This window comes from Puma concolor, chromosome B3, assembly GCF_028749965.1.
Source record: "Puma concolor isolate L17-30 chromosome B3, mPumCon1.1.hap2, whole genome shotgun sequence".
NCBI classification, from domain to species: domain Eukaryota; kingdom Metazoa; phylum Chordata; class Mammalia; order Carnivora; family Felidae; genus Puma; species Puma concolor.
This window is the reverse complement of record NC_141672.1, coordinates 42098654-42112321: the sequence shown is the minus strand read 5'-3', so window position 1 is coordinate 42112321 and position 13668 is coordinate 42098654. Positions and strand designations below refer to the sequence as shown.

At 42.2% G+C, this 13668-nt stretch overlaps 1 protein-coding gene across 3 annotated transcripts in view; it reads right to left on the bottom strand.

The window, feature by feature from the left end:
* The window catches only part of CCDC175 (coiled-coil domain containing 175), a 77929-nt gene that overhangs the window by 31710 nt on the left and 32551 nt on the right, over positions 1 to 13668 (bottom strand). For all 3 annotated transcript variants that reach the window (XM_086709633.1, XM_025919895.2, XM_086709634.1), the window contains 4 exons: positions 10630 to 10701; positions 9454 to 9589; positions 8726 to 8857; positions 1808 to 1946 (listed from right to left, as the gene is read on the bottom strand). In XM_086709633.1, coding sequence (XP_086565759.1) covers positions 1808 to 1946; positions 8726 to 8857; positions 9454 to 9589; positions 10630 to 10701 — 479 coding nt within the window. The remainder of the gene's footprint in view (positions 1 to 1807; positions 1947 to 8725; positions 8858 to 9453; positions 9590 to 10629; positions 10702 to 13668) is intronic.

The following is a 13668-nucleotide window of genomic DNA, read 5'->3' as shown; positions in this document are numbered from 1 at the left end:
GATTTGTTGATGTTTATTTTCTGCACATATCTTCTCTGCCAGTCTCTGTACTTGCAAGTCATAATTTTTCTCCCTAGAAAAATATTTTACACACATTTTTATGAAATTTCACTAGGGAGCACAGATAGATGCATGTTTTATGCATAACATTTAACTGAAAGTCGTAAGTCATAACATTGCTCTTTGTGTGTTCTGAGCCACTTCTATCCTCTGTAAGTCTCACTGCTGGCAGGTGAAGCATATTTTCCTACTCTGGAGCACATTACTCTTATGTTCCCTTTCTCTGGCCTTTCCCTCTTTTCTCTCCTTTCTTTAGTATTTTCTTTCTTTGCCTCAAGAGAATCAGCACTTGCAATATATGGAAACATGTTGCTTATTTTCAAACTCCTCATGTTTCTTACATCCTCCACTTTAGTGCAAGAAGGGATGGGAAGAAGGTTGGGAGAACAGAAAATTGGGGGTGGAGTACATAGGTTTCATGACCCTTCTTAAAGCAGCAAAAGACCAAGAAAATCTACCTGAGTTGACTAAATGAGAATCTGACAAGAATTGGAAAATCAACTGAGGAATGGCAACCAGACCAATTATTCAAGGTACTTATTCTTATAATCTTATATTCTTAAAAAACCACTTTCCTTGGCAATGACCACTATTTGCTTTTATTTTTGAGAGAGGGTGTGCATGTGTGTGCACGCACGCAAGCAGGAGAGAGGGAGAGGGAGAGAGAGAATCTCAAGTGGGCTCCATGCTCAGCACCAAGCCCCACATGGGGCTTGATCTCATGACCATGAGATCATGACCTGAGCTAATATCAAGAGTCAGACATTTAACCAACTGAGCCATCCAGGGCCCCCCCACCACTATTCACTTTTAAGTATTTGTTTTACATTTCAACATATTGGATTTCTATATGATTATATCTTTTTGACACAGACTATTTCGATGTCTCTCCCCATATTCATCTTTGCCAGCTGTTTATTCTCATCACAGTGCACATTTTTGGGGGGCTCCCGTTCTGGTCCTTTCTGTAACTTTTGACCCTGGTCTTCTGATTTTCAGGGTACTTTTTCCATCTAGAAAACAGAAATTCTGGAAGCTTTTCTGCTTATCAACCTTGTGGGACTTGTTGGTTAATGATACTCTGCTTCCCAAATGCAAGACAAAACTCTAGAGATGATTCTGGATTTATGAAATTTTGGGTGCAGAGTTAGATGACTACATCCTATTTTTCTGGAGAAAATAAGTATTTTTATATTTAATATACATGATTGTGCGCTGTAACAAAATGTAAAATATACATACTTTGAGACACATTTCACATCCTCTATAAAGCCTCCATTTCTAAGACTAGCTCTTATATATCTTTGCCTTAGGGGTGAGTTAGGAGGAAAAAAAAATCTGACGAGTACCTACTTGGTAAATGGTTAGAGTCATAACTGGAACAAGATAGAATATTCAAATTCGTGTTAAGAAACAGAAAAAAAGAATCCCACTTGGTACCAGATAAAGGTGCTATTTCTACTTTTACCAAGGAGAGACAGAAACCACATTATATAGTTGTCACTAATTCTTAATTTTAAAGTCTTTAAAAGAGAAAAGGAAACATTTGACAAGGGCAACATCAGGGCTGCGGTGTAAAGAAGAAATTAGTAGATGGGGCAAAAACTAGAGAAGAAAGAGTTAAAGGCGATGGGAAAAGTTTGCAGAGTTTCATCACTGGCTCACGAATGATGACCCACCTTGAGTTAGGGGATATCAGTGAAATCCTTACCTGTCTTAACGTTAATTACTGAGACTTCACACCTACCTGTAATAAAATGAATGAGCTCTTCCAGTTTTCCAGCTTTGCTCATATATTCTTCTTCTGCCACTTGAAGTTGCGGAAGATGCTCGACTAGTTCATCTTCCTTTACTCTGTTACTTTGCGTTTCCCTAGCGAATCTTAGCTTTAAAGAAAATAAAGCTAATTGTGAGGCATGATTTTAGAGAACGGACACAATTTACACTCCAGAGTATAATGTAAGTTCTTTGAGAGGAAGAGCCCTGTCTTAGTGTCCTCTCATCATGAGGTGCATACAAAGGTATCCGGCATATCTAGATATTTGAAACATTTTTGTTGGCTGATTCAGAGAGTCTCTGGAAATCTATGAAGTAAGGAGATTACATTCAATGGCCTCTCCAAGGAGCCCTTCATTTCTCTAGCTCTACTGCTATGATTCCATTAATGCTACCATGTACGTACCCTAAACACCTATTTGAGAAAATCTCTCTTGAGCATATTTTACGGAAAAACAAACAAACAAACAACAGGCAGCAATGGGACACCTGGGTGGCTCAGTTGGTCAAGTGTCTGACTCTTCATTTTGGCTTAGGTTGTGATCTCACAGTTTGTGAGTTCAAGCCCCACACTGGGCTTTGCGCTGACAGTGCGGAACCTGCTTGGGATTCTGTTTCTTCCTCTCTCTCTCTGCCTCTCTCTCTCTCTCTCTCAAAAAAAAAAAAAAAAAAGCAGCAAAACAAAATATACATAAGTCCTAAGAAAAGTGGATTACATAAGAAATGGGGAGGGGGTAGAAATAAGTGGATATATTATTACAATAAATGGGCAAAAAGCACCCAAAACAAAACATGAAGATGCCTGCTTAATTATCCAGGTTTTAGTTAGCTGGACCTCTCTTAGAAAGCCAGGATGGGTTTAAAATGGTGATAAAGCAGTGACAGCCAGCTGATATTTACTAGCCATTCTCCTGTCCCTCGATATCAGGACTCCTCAGTTCTAGCTCAGCATCTGACTGCCAGCTAGACTGATTTTTCAGCTTTCCTTGCAAGTGGGTGCGACTAATGGTTTTGTGAGCAGAAGCGGTGTGGGCCGCTTCCGGGTCCTCCGCCTGCACCAGGAAGCAGTACGTGCCCCCTTGGTCCTTCCCTTCGTCCCCTGGCTGGAAGAGAATGAGAATAGAAACTGCCACTTGGATCCACAGAGGTTAGCCTCAGGCTGAGGATGGCAGAGCTGCCCTTCCAACCTTGGGCCCCTTCCCTTTGGCCTGTAATGGGAGAGAAATAAACCTCTCTCTTCTGTAATGACCACGTCAGGGCGTCTTCTCAACTAGTTAGACTCTTAAGATTCGAATAGGCCATACTTGACCCAATTTATTCTTAACAGCTTTTTCGCTTTTTACCTTTAATCCAGGTTGCACACATACATAATCTGAAGGAAAACCCGGGCGCCAGCAGGGCAATGCCAGGCATGCATCTTCAGTGGGAGGGACCTCACACCACAGCTGACCAGAGGCTACTGTCCTTCGACCCCAGCAAAGTGGTAACTCAGATGTAAGAGGAAGATACCCACATGGGTGGGTGTGATAGGCACCTTGGTTTTGAAGCCTCATGTCCAAATAGGAACCACCTTCTCTTGGGTATACCCTCCAGGTCCCCGAAAGAGACGTGCCTACTTAAAAGAGGCACCAAGCCCAGGGAAGCCCAATGCTCTAGTTTCCCCACCAGTCTTTCTCCCGGGCAAGATGCGGCATACCAGTCATGGGTCACTGTTGACAAACAATGTTGCCTGACGACACAACTTTAGTTGTCTACCTTTGCCAGGGTCTAGGGGAATGACCCAGAAGGTGAAGCCAAGGTCAATTTCCCAATAAAGAAGAGAGGGTTTGCAACCCTTTACTACACATATCCTGCCTGTGTTCACTGTGCCAGATGTATTTTGGCATCTCTGATAGAGCAGCCTGTCTGCACCCTAGTTAATACAGCGATACACCAGCCTGGTATGTTCCCTCCCAAAGTGCAATGAGAATCCTTAGGGATAAATATAGAAAGATCAAAACACATGTAAAAACACCATAATTTAAACACACTACAATGAGGCATCAGGAGTAATTTTCTCCACACTGCATGTTAAGAAATTCAACTGTGTAGGGGTGCCTGGGTGGCTCAGTTGGTTAGGCGACCGTCATGATCTCGCTCAGGTCATGATCTCGCAGTTTGTGAGTTCGAGCCCTGCGTCAGGCTCTGTGCTGACAGCTCAGAGCCTGGAGCCTACTTCAGATTCTGTTCTCCCCCTCTCTACCCATCCCCTGCTCACGCTCTGTGTCTCTCTGTCTCTCAATAATAATAAATAAACATTAAAAAAATAAAGAAAAAAGAAACTCAATTCTGTATTATCTATACCATGTTCTCTAAAGAATAGTTTGAGGGTCTAAGGAAGTATGTGAATGCATTAATTTGTTCCCATTGCCTACATTGACTTAAGCTGCCAGAATTTCCCTGACAAGGAACCATGCTGTTGTTTCATGCTTTGAGGGAGGGTTTGGGTACCAGATGCTGCGGCATCTCAGACAAGTTGGTGTTCGTCTACCGGCTCAGGCAGGCCCACTACTTCTTCAGCTCCTTCAAGCTTCCCTGATTCCGGAGCCACATGCACACTTAGCTCAGTGATAATGGGCTCAGGCTTTTGCTGCAACCCCTTGGAATTGGAGCCTTGGAAAAGAGAGAGACTGATGCAGGTCCCACCCCTGTTCATCAGGATGAGTTCCAGCTCATCCTATAACTTCCTGTCCATCTTTCCTTCCCAACTGCCTGTCCTACAGCCTTCAGGCCCCAGTTCCAGATGGAAAGCAGACAGACTCTCTAGACTGTGTAACCAGCCACCACGATTCCAGAAGGTCAAATCCTTTAAGAAACCTCATTTCTGGTGGCTCTGCTTCTCTGACTGAACTCTGCCAGATATAGGGCTGTAGGACCCAGCAGATCCAATTCATGGTCAAGGTGTCAGCACTAGGTCAGAATGATGTAGAAGCCTGTGGCAAGCTCCAGCAGAATTGTAGCCGAGGCCCCCAGGTATTGGAGCCAAGTCTACAAAGGACTTAGTCACAGTACTGCCTGGGAGAAAAATGCCTCTGGAGATTTGGAAATTTATATTCTGAACCAGTGACTAACATCCAGGACTGTTTTCCTTAGACAAAATATATGGGTCAGGGGCCCAAGTGGTAGTGGACGTCTTACTATTAAATCTTATGATTTTGTTTTCCCTCCCTGTGAATTTGGGCTCTGTTCATTTAGACATTGTACAACACTGGTAAGAACGATTGTACCAGGGGTATAATAATGGTTCCGTAAACCAAAATCGGAGAATGCTTCTTCTCCATTTTGGGCTCCTCATGCTACTGAACCAATTGCAGAAATGGGATTCCAATTTGCTCCAGGTTATTGATAAGGACTATCAAGGGGAAGAAGGGTTGTTGCTTTATAGGAAGGGCACAGGCTGCTCTCTGTGCCTTTCTGTGAATTAGACACAGGTGGACACAGCCCTGCAGGGGGCGCACAGCCTGGCAAGTGGGGTGGACACTGGAAGACTGTCGACTTACCTTGCCTAATTGCACTGTGTAAGCTCAAGTGCAATATTACATAGCAACCTTATCCTATTCCTGACTTTAAGGGGATTGCCTCCATTGGTTCACCATCATGTATGAGAGTAAACTGTCAGCTCTCTCTCAAGAAATACCTGAAATGCTGACTACCTACTTCCAACCACCCCCTCAGCTACCACTCTGGATCAAGCTACTTGAACCACTTGCAATACTGTTGTAGCTTCCTAATTGGTCTTCCTGCACCCACCATTGCTCTCCTAAATTCTGCTCAACATAGCAGCTAGAATGATCCTATTTACATGAAAATCAGACTATTCAGCCCTTCACTCAGAACCCTCTCATCAGGAAACTTACCTTCCCAGCCCAGGCAGAGGAAAGACAAAGTACTCACAATGGCCTATAAGGAGGCAGACCTGGGGAGGCCCCTCTTGAATCATTCCTCATGGAAGGACTCACTCACTGCCTTGTGGCAAGGAGTATGGTCAGCTGCCAGCCTCCAGCGGCCGGCTCCTTTAGAGACTTCTCAGTTATCTGCTGAAGATCATGCTCTTCACGGGGGCCCCCAACCAACTGACTGAGCAAGGAGGTGGTACAAGGGTGTAGCCATTTCTGCCCAAGGCAGGGATCTGCTAATGGACAGGCCTTGCTCAGGAGCTCCCCAGAGATAGTTTGCGGGTTACATAATAGCCTGATGGCTTCCCCTGCCCAGTCCTTTCATAGGTACTACTCCCTAATAAACTTGACACTCCTCGTTCTGTCTCAGCATTTCCTTCCAGAAAATGGATCCCTCTCCCTCCTGGCCACTCCAGCCACACTGCCTCCTTGCTGTTCCTCAGATAGGACAGCCCTGCCTCCTCCCTCCCTGTTTGCAGCAACCCTCTGCCCTTCAGGATTCTACCCTTCCTTGTCCAACAATGCTCTTTAACAGGGCACACAGACCACATCACGTATGCTCGCCCTATCCCCAGCTCTATTTTTCTCCATAGCATTTCTCACTTTTGAATATACTCAAGGTTCCACTTGTTTATCTTGTTTATTTTCAATCTCCGTCCACCAGGATGTAAGCACCATAAGGGCAGAGGGGTTTTTTGTCTGTTTCTTTTTTTGTTTTTCAGCATCTAGAAGAATACTAGGCACCCAGACAGATGGCATCCAGCAGAGAAAGGTTTCCCACCCTGACTCTTCTCCCTTCTGTTTCTTCTCATTTTGTCTGAATTTGGGAATGTTTTCTTTCCCTTGTTTGTTCCCTGAGCTGTGCCAATTTCCATTTCACTTCTTTCTGTTTCTGGCCCATCCCCTTCTGACACCTCTTCCCTGAGTTCCTAGATTTCTATATTGCTGATCTTCCTTGGCACCTGTACGAAACTAAAATATATATTTTTTAATTCACAGAGGGATGCTTGATCGCAGTTTTCGTCTGTTCCAACACCATCTTCCTGAGTGTTCTTCAGTTGTTGGACAGTTTTGTTCCCCCTTCCACTTATTTTTTTAATAGATTTTTTAAAAAGTATTATTATTATTATTTTAATGAATACATTTTTTCCATTTATTTTTTTTAGAGAGATAGAGTGAGTGGGGGAGAGGTTTGGTGGGGGGGCAGGGAGAGAGAGAGAGAATCCCAGGCAGACTTCACACTAACAGCACAGAGCCTGACTCAGGGCTCGATCCCACCACCAACTGATCATGACCTGAGCTGAAATCAGGAGTCAATCACTCAATCCACTGAGCCACCCAGGAGTCCCCTTGTTTTTCTCATGGTATTTTTGTGTGGAGGACATAGCTGCTCCTTTTTTGTTATTCATATTAGAAAGAACTGGCTTTTCTTGGACCAATAATCTGTGGATGGGTTTCTGCAGGATGTGGTGGGGGTTGCGTGGGGAGGCATGGGGTTGGCCCAGGGCAAGATCTGAACTTTGACATGTAAGGACTCTCTGCTTCCCTGCTACAGCAAGGGACTATTGTCTTCAAAACTTATGGAAAGAGCCCAAATGCCCATCAACTGATGAACGGATAAAGAAGTTGTGGTTTATATACACAATGGAATACTACTTGGCAATGAGAAAGAATGAAATGTGGCCTTTTGTAGCGACGTGGATGGAACTGGAGTGTGTTATGCTAAATGAAATAAGTCATACAGAGAAAGACAGATACCATATGTTTTCACTCTTATGCGGATCCTGAGAAACTTAACAGAAGATCATGGGGGAGGGGAATGGGGAAAAAAAAAAGTTACAGAGAGGGAAGGAGGCAAACCATAAGAGACTCTTAAAAACAGAATGAACGGAGGGTTGATGGGGGGTGGGAGGGAGGGGAAAGTGGGTGCTGGGCATTGAGGAGGGCACCTGTTGGAATGAGCACTGGGAGTTTTATGGAAACCAATTTGACAATAAATTTCATATTAAAAACAAATAAATAAAAAAAACAAATAGTAAAAACAAAAAACAAAAAAACAAAACAAAACAAATAAAGCCCCTCTTTGATACAGCCGGGGCCTCTGTTCCTCTTCAAAACGAATCAAGTTCAGGAAGGCTTCTACCACCATCCCTTTTCTCCTCATTCCAATACCAACGTAGGTCTCCAGGCAGCACCCCCTTACCTTTCCGGGTAACACCAGCACCTTGAAAAGGTGTGTTTTCTGTTGTGTTTCCAGAGACCTGCCACCTCCAGGCCCCTTGGGTACTTTCAGTGCCTTTTCGCTCCACCTCCCCCAGCATCCTTGCTCCATTCCATCCCAGGGGGCTCCTGGCAGCTCCCAACTCAGCAGGATGCCCTCTCTGATAAGGATTTCCAAGCTTGGCCTCACTGGCCTCCCTTGCCCTTTGCTGCTTTCCCCAGCTACTCTCGCGCCAGCTCTGCCTGCCTTCCTGCACCGCTCCCCTTGTCCCCGGGGACTTTGCCGGCACTTCTACGTAACTTGGAGTGTCTAATTTTCTTTTTTTAACTGAAAAAATATTTTATGTTGCTCTTTTTTCAGGAAAAAAAGTCCTAATGAAACTAGGCTTGCTCACACTGGAGGTTTTACATTTAACCGCTTAGAGTAGCATGAAATAGGGGCAGCTGGGTGGCTCAGTCGGTTAAGCGTCCAACTTCAGCTCAGGTCACGATCTCACGGCTTATGAGTTTGATCCCTGCATCGGGCTCCGTGCTGACAACTCAGAGCCTGGAGCCCGCTTCGGATTCTGTGTCTCCCTCTTTCTCTGCCCTCCCCCACTCGTGCTCTGTCTCTGTCTCTCAAAAATAAAAACATTAACAAAAATTGTAAAAAGAAAAAAAAAGAGTAGCATGAAATATACCCCTCCCCCCATATGGCAATTTCAAATTGTTTTTAGATGCAAAATAAAACTTACCTCATACTTGCTCAACTCTTGAACTAACTTTTTTTCTTTGACAATAAATTCTTCCTCCACTTGTTTTAATTCTAATGTAAGTTTTTCAGTCTCTGCCAAAAACTCAGTGATCTCTTTTTGTCTAAAATTGGTCTAATCAGAAAGCAAACAAATTGAAGATCTGTCATTTGCCCTGTAGCAGTCAGCCTTACATTTTCAAAACAGCCAAGAATTAATATCTCTTTGCATGATACTTGGCTCTGGTTTCAGGTTATATATTTTCACAGCAACTACTTGAGAGGGAATTTATTTATTTATTTTTCCCTCCAGAGGTTAATTTATTCACCAAACAATACCTATAACCTACATGAGGAAATGGATGATGGGACTGATGGGGGATGGAGGAAGGGCGGAGGGTCAATACCAGCGCTGAGTAATGATGTTTGGTTTCTTTTTTAACAGAGAGCTTCCCTAAAAGTGAACGTCAAACGAGTTTCTGGTTACAGATTTCAAAAGCATATTCTAGAGACAAGTGCGACTTTGTTTGCTAAATTCCTACAGTTCACACACAGCAAATAGGAATTTCTCAAGAAAGTAAATAATTCACTCTAAGCATAAGTCACCAGAAAGGAAAATATCTCTTCATAAGGTTTAATTAAATATTGAAGGAGAATTACTGATATGCAATAATAATACTGGGTCCATACTAATATGGAACAAGAATATTCAAGTTCCTTGAGTTCCTTTACCTCTTGCAATAGTTTGATGCATCTAGATTCAGCAGTCTGTACTTCACCTAAAATTTCTTGTACTTCAGACTCCAGCTTCTTTTTCAAACATGCATGTTTTTTTCGTGAACAAGCAATTTTCCACTGAGTTATGACGCTGGAAATGAGAGCACAAAGAATTCTCGTGAAACTGGCCTAACAGTTTACTGAAAAGATGAAGGAATTCCAAGCAAAACAAATCCTACTATGATCATATAAGACCGTTTGAGCTATTGGCAATGCAGACCACGCACATTAGCTGAAAAAATTAGACAAAGCGATAACTGCTTCAGTGCCGTCGGCTTCACAAGCTTGCTTCGCTGCAACAGCCTGTGTTGGTATGTCCACTAGGACCGCGGACAAACCACACTTGGCCGCTCACCTCCTTTGGGTGAAGGATGGCAATGGGGAAGGTTCAAGGGCGGGCAGAAGTGACCCAGGCAGAAATAGCAGTTAAAACTACCTCATTTCAACCTTCTAGGTTCTCAAATTTTTCTCTCCACCACAATTTTAAAAAGCTGCACTGGAGAATGGGAAAGATGTGCATGTGGAGTCCTACAAATGAGATTAATAACCAGGACAACAACAATATAATACACCTAAGTTTTTGCAAGTACTTCCTAGGTGCCAGGTGGTCCTCTGAATATATAGATCGTCTCACTGGCCATTCACGGTGACTTTGCAGGACGGGTGCTACTATCATTGGCCACTTACTAGGGATGGGAGCAAAGAGAGATTATTAAGTAACGTAGCCTAAGTCACAGAGCTAGTCAGCAACAGAGCAACCAAAGTGGCCTGTCTTCAGAGCCCGTATGTTTAGCCACACTTCTCTGTCACTGCACATAACCTCCCCTACTGGTCCATATAGAGAAGCCTGGTGAGCAAGAGGCACTACACCAATCTTGACAATTTCCTTCTGCGGGGAGCTCACTTGATTGAAATGGAAAACTTTGGTTCCGTTCAAGCCCCCAAATCAAACTAACGAACCGAGAGAACTCACACAATTTAATTTAGGAGAATAATTTCCTTGGACTCTAGCAAGCAACAAGCACTCTGATTTCCTCCCTACTTTGAGGCACTGCGCATTAAGATAACATAGACTTACTCATAACACAAATGAAAAGAAAAAATTTTTTTTTTTTTTTTTTTTTTTTTTACCGTCTCTGACTTTCTCTTTCCCGGTTGTCATTCAGGATTTTTATTTGTCTCCAATATACTTCCTTTGTTGCTCTAAAAACAGGAAGACGTACACTGGGTTTTGCATTTGTGGAAGCTAGTAGACTACACAAAAGACTTTATGTATAATTCTTATGTACAATAAGACTACCATCTAATTGGGAGATAAACCAAACCTCGTGTAACAACGAAAGGTAGTGGTAGACTCGTAGAAGGACAATTATGGTTTTGTGCAAGTGCAAACTGATTTTGCAGAATTGTGGTAAACCCAAGGGAAAGGAAGAATAGATTCTGGGGAGGCAGCTGAGGAAAGGACATCGGAGGTTAATGTTTGACAGAGGGAAGAACACAGATTGCCGGAATGAAGGTGCAATTTCACCATGGGAAGGACGTCATCATTCACAAAGACGTGAAAAAGGTACAACAAGAGTTATGACCAACATAGACTTGCCACAGACAGAGGACACGAAGGGAAGCAACACAGTGACATAGGAGGGGTGAAGGTCAACAAATTGGTGAGGAACTTTGAATTCCTGACTGAGTCCTGGTTTGATGCAATGTATAATTCAGAAAGCCAATAAAGAGTTTTGTACTAGGGGTAAGTAGTAATTAAGGACGGAAGGGTTTCTTGTGAATCTAGGATGGGTGGAAATATGAAGAGTCTAGCATAGGTATTAGAAGCCTTTATTATTTTTATTCCCTCTTTCTCTATGAAGTGCTTCATATGCAGAAATGAAAGTGAAATATAACTTTGTATCTTTTGAAAAATAGAAATATTCAGGGGTGTCTGGGTGACTCAGTTGGTTAAGTGTCCGACTTCGGCTCAGGTCATGATCTCACGGTTTGTGAGTTCGAACCCTGTGTCAGGCTCTGTGCTGATAGCTTAGAGCCTGGAGCCTGCTTCAGATTCTGTGTCTCCCTCTCTCTCTGCCCCTCCCCGACTCGTGTTGTCTCCGTCTCTCAAAAATAAAAACATGAAAAAAATTAAAAGAAAAATAGAAATATTCATAGCTAAAACAGAACACATAATGCTGTTAAACTAGCAACACAAATGTGTTCGTGTTTTTTTTTTTTCCTCCATCTAAAATCACAGTGTGGGTTTTCTTTTTTTTTTTTTTTATGAATTTGATTTATTGTCAAATTGGCTTACTTACATACAACACCCAGTGCTCATCCCAACAAGTGCCCTCCTCAATGCCCATCACCCATTTTCCCCTCCCTCTCCACCTCCCCATCCACCCTTAGTTTGTTCTGTGTATTTAAGAGTCTCTTGTGGGTTTGCCTCCCTCCCTCTCTGTTTGTAACTATTTTTTTCCTTTTTTTCTTTTTCTTTTCCACTTCACCCTTCCCTGGAACTCTAAGATTCTTCGCAATGTGCCCAATCTCATTGATTTTATTTATTTATGTATTTAGTTTAATCCACAAAGTAGTTGAACTAGAGTGAAATAACAACAACATTAAAAGTACTAAATGAAAACCAGTATTGGGTCACAAATTTGGCTCTGAGCTTCCTGGTGATGGGAACCATGATGGCACAATACTTGATTATAGAATCTGCGTTATTCATGTGGAAAACAAACCCCTAACTCAACCCAGTTCTATTTTCCCACTCTTTCACAGGGAAGGGTTCATAGTTTCCTTTCTGAAACCAACATGAGAAACAGATGTTTAAATATGTTGTTCAACAGTGTAAGGACAAGCAACCTGCACATCCTGCTGTGTTCTAGATTTCTGTTGGCAGGAGTCAAATTTCATCTCCACTTGTCTTAGTGCTGTAAGTTAGTTTCTCCACTGCCCTACACTCAAGTCATAAAATATATTCAAATTATAAAAATAAAAAATATGCAACCCCCTATAATCTCGTAATTCAACTTTTAGGACGTTATTATAAAGAAACAGTTGTATACGTGGATATATGCTAAAGGAGGTTAATTTGAAAAATGCTTATAGTAGAGAAAACACAAAAGCCAAAGCATCAGTAGGGTGCTGGTTAAATAAAACATAGCATATTCAGTGAAAGGAATATTAAGCAGCTAAAGAAAGACTGAAGAATGAGGTCCCATCTATATGAATTTTGCCTCCTTCTGAAATAGTTTTAAAATCAACAGATAAGTGTAAAAATTAATACAAAGAATTCCCATATACCTTTCACCAATTTCTCCAAATGTTACCTTTTATCACACTTGTTTTATCGTTTTCCCAGATATATTTTTCCAGCTTTTTATGGAGATATAGTTGAAATATAATATTGTGTAAGTTACCCAGATACAATTTTAAGTGGATAAATTACAGTTCTAGAAAAGTACAATCCTATTTTTGGGTGTACGTACACACTCCTATTATAGAAAGTATGCATAGCAAACTGTTAACAGTGAGATCGCTGTGGGGAGACAGAGATTAGGGTCACTTTTATGCTTCTAAGCCACACTTTTTTTTTTTAATTTTTTTTAACGTTTACTTATTTTTGAGACAGAGAGAGACAGAGCATGAACAGGGGAGGGGCAGAGAGAGAGGGAGACACAGAATCAGAAGCAGGCTCCAGGCTCTGAGCCATCAGCCCAGAGCCCGACACGGGGCTCGAACTCACGGACCGCGAGATCATGACCTGAGCTGAAGTCGGATGCCTAACCGACTGAGCCACCCAGGCGCCCCAAAGCCACACATTTCTACATTTGAATTTTAAAATCACATCAGGTATTACTTATTTTAATCAGAAAAACTAAAATTAAAAATTAAAGTGATTTAGAATGGCAGAAATGAACACCATAGGGGGTCAGTGTTGTGATAATGTTCAGGCACATTCTTGTTCCTAGACTCCTGATGGGTCCATTTCTCATGTCCAGCAGCTTGTCCAGAACTCAGGACCTGTCTACCCTTTCAATGGTAGATTCAATGATAATGACCCTTCTATACTGTAAAACAGAGACAGTGAATTATAAACTTCCTTTTCTATAGGATATCAGAAACTGATAGATCTATGGTTACCATATATTAAAACAAATGCAGAAAAGAATGATTAAA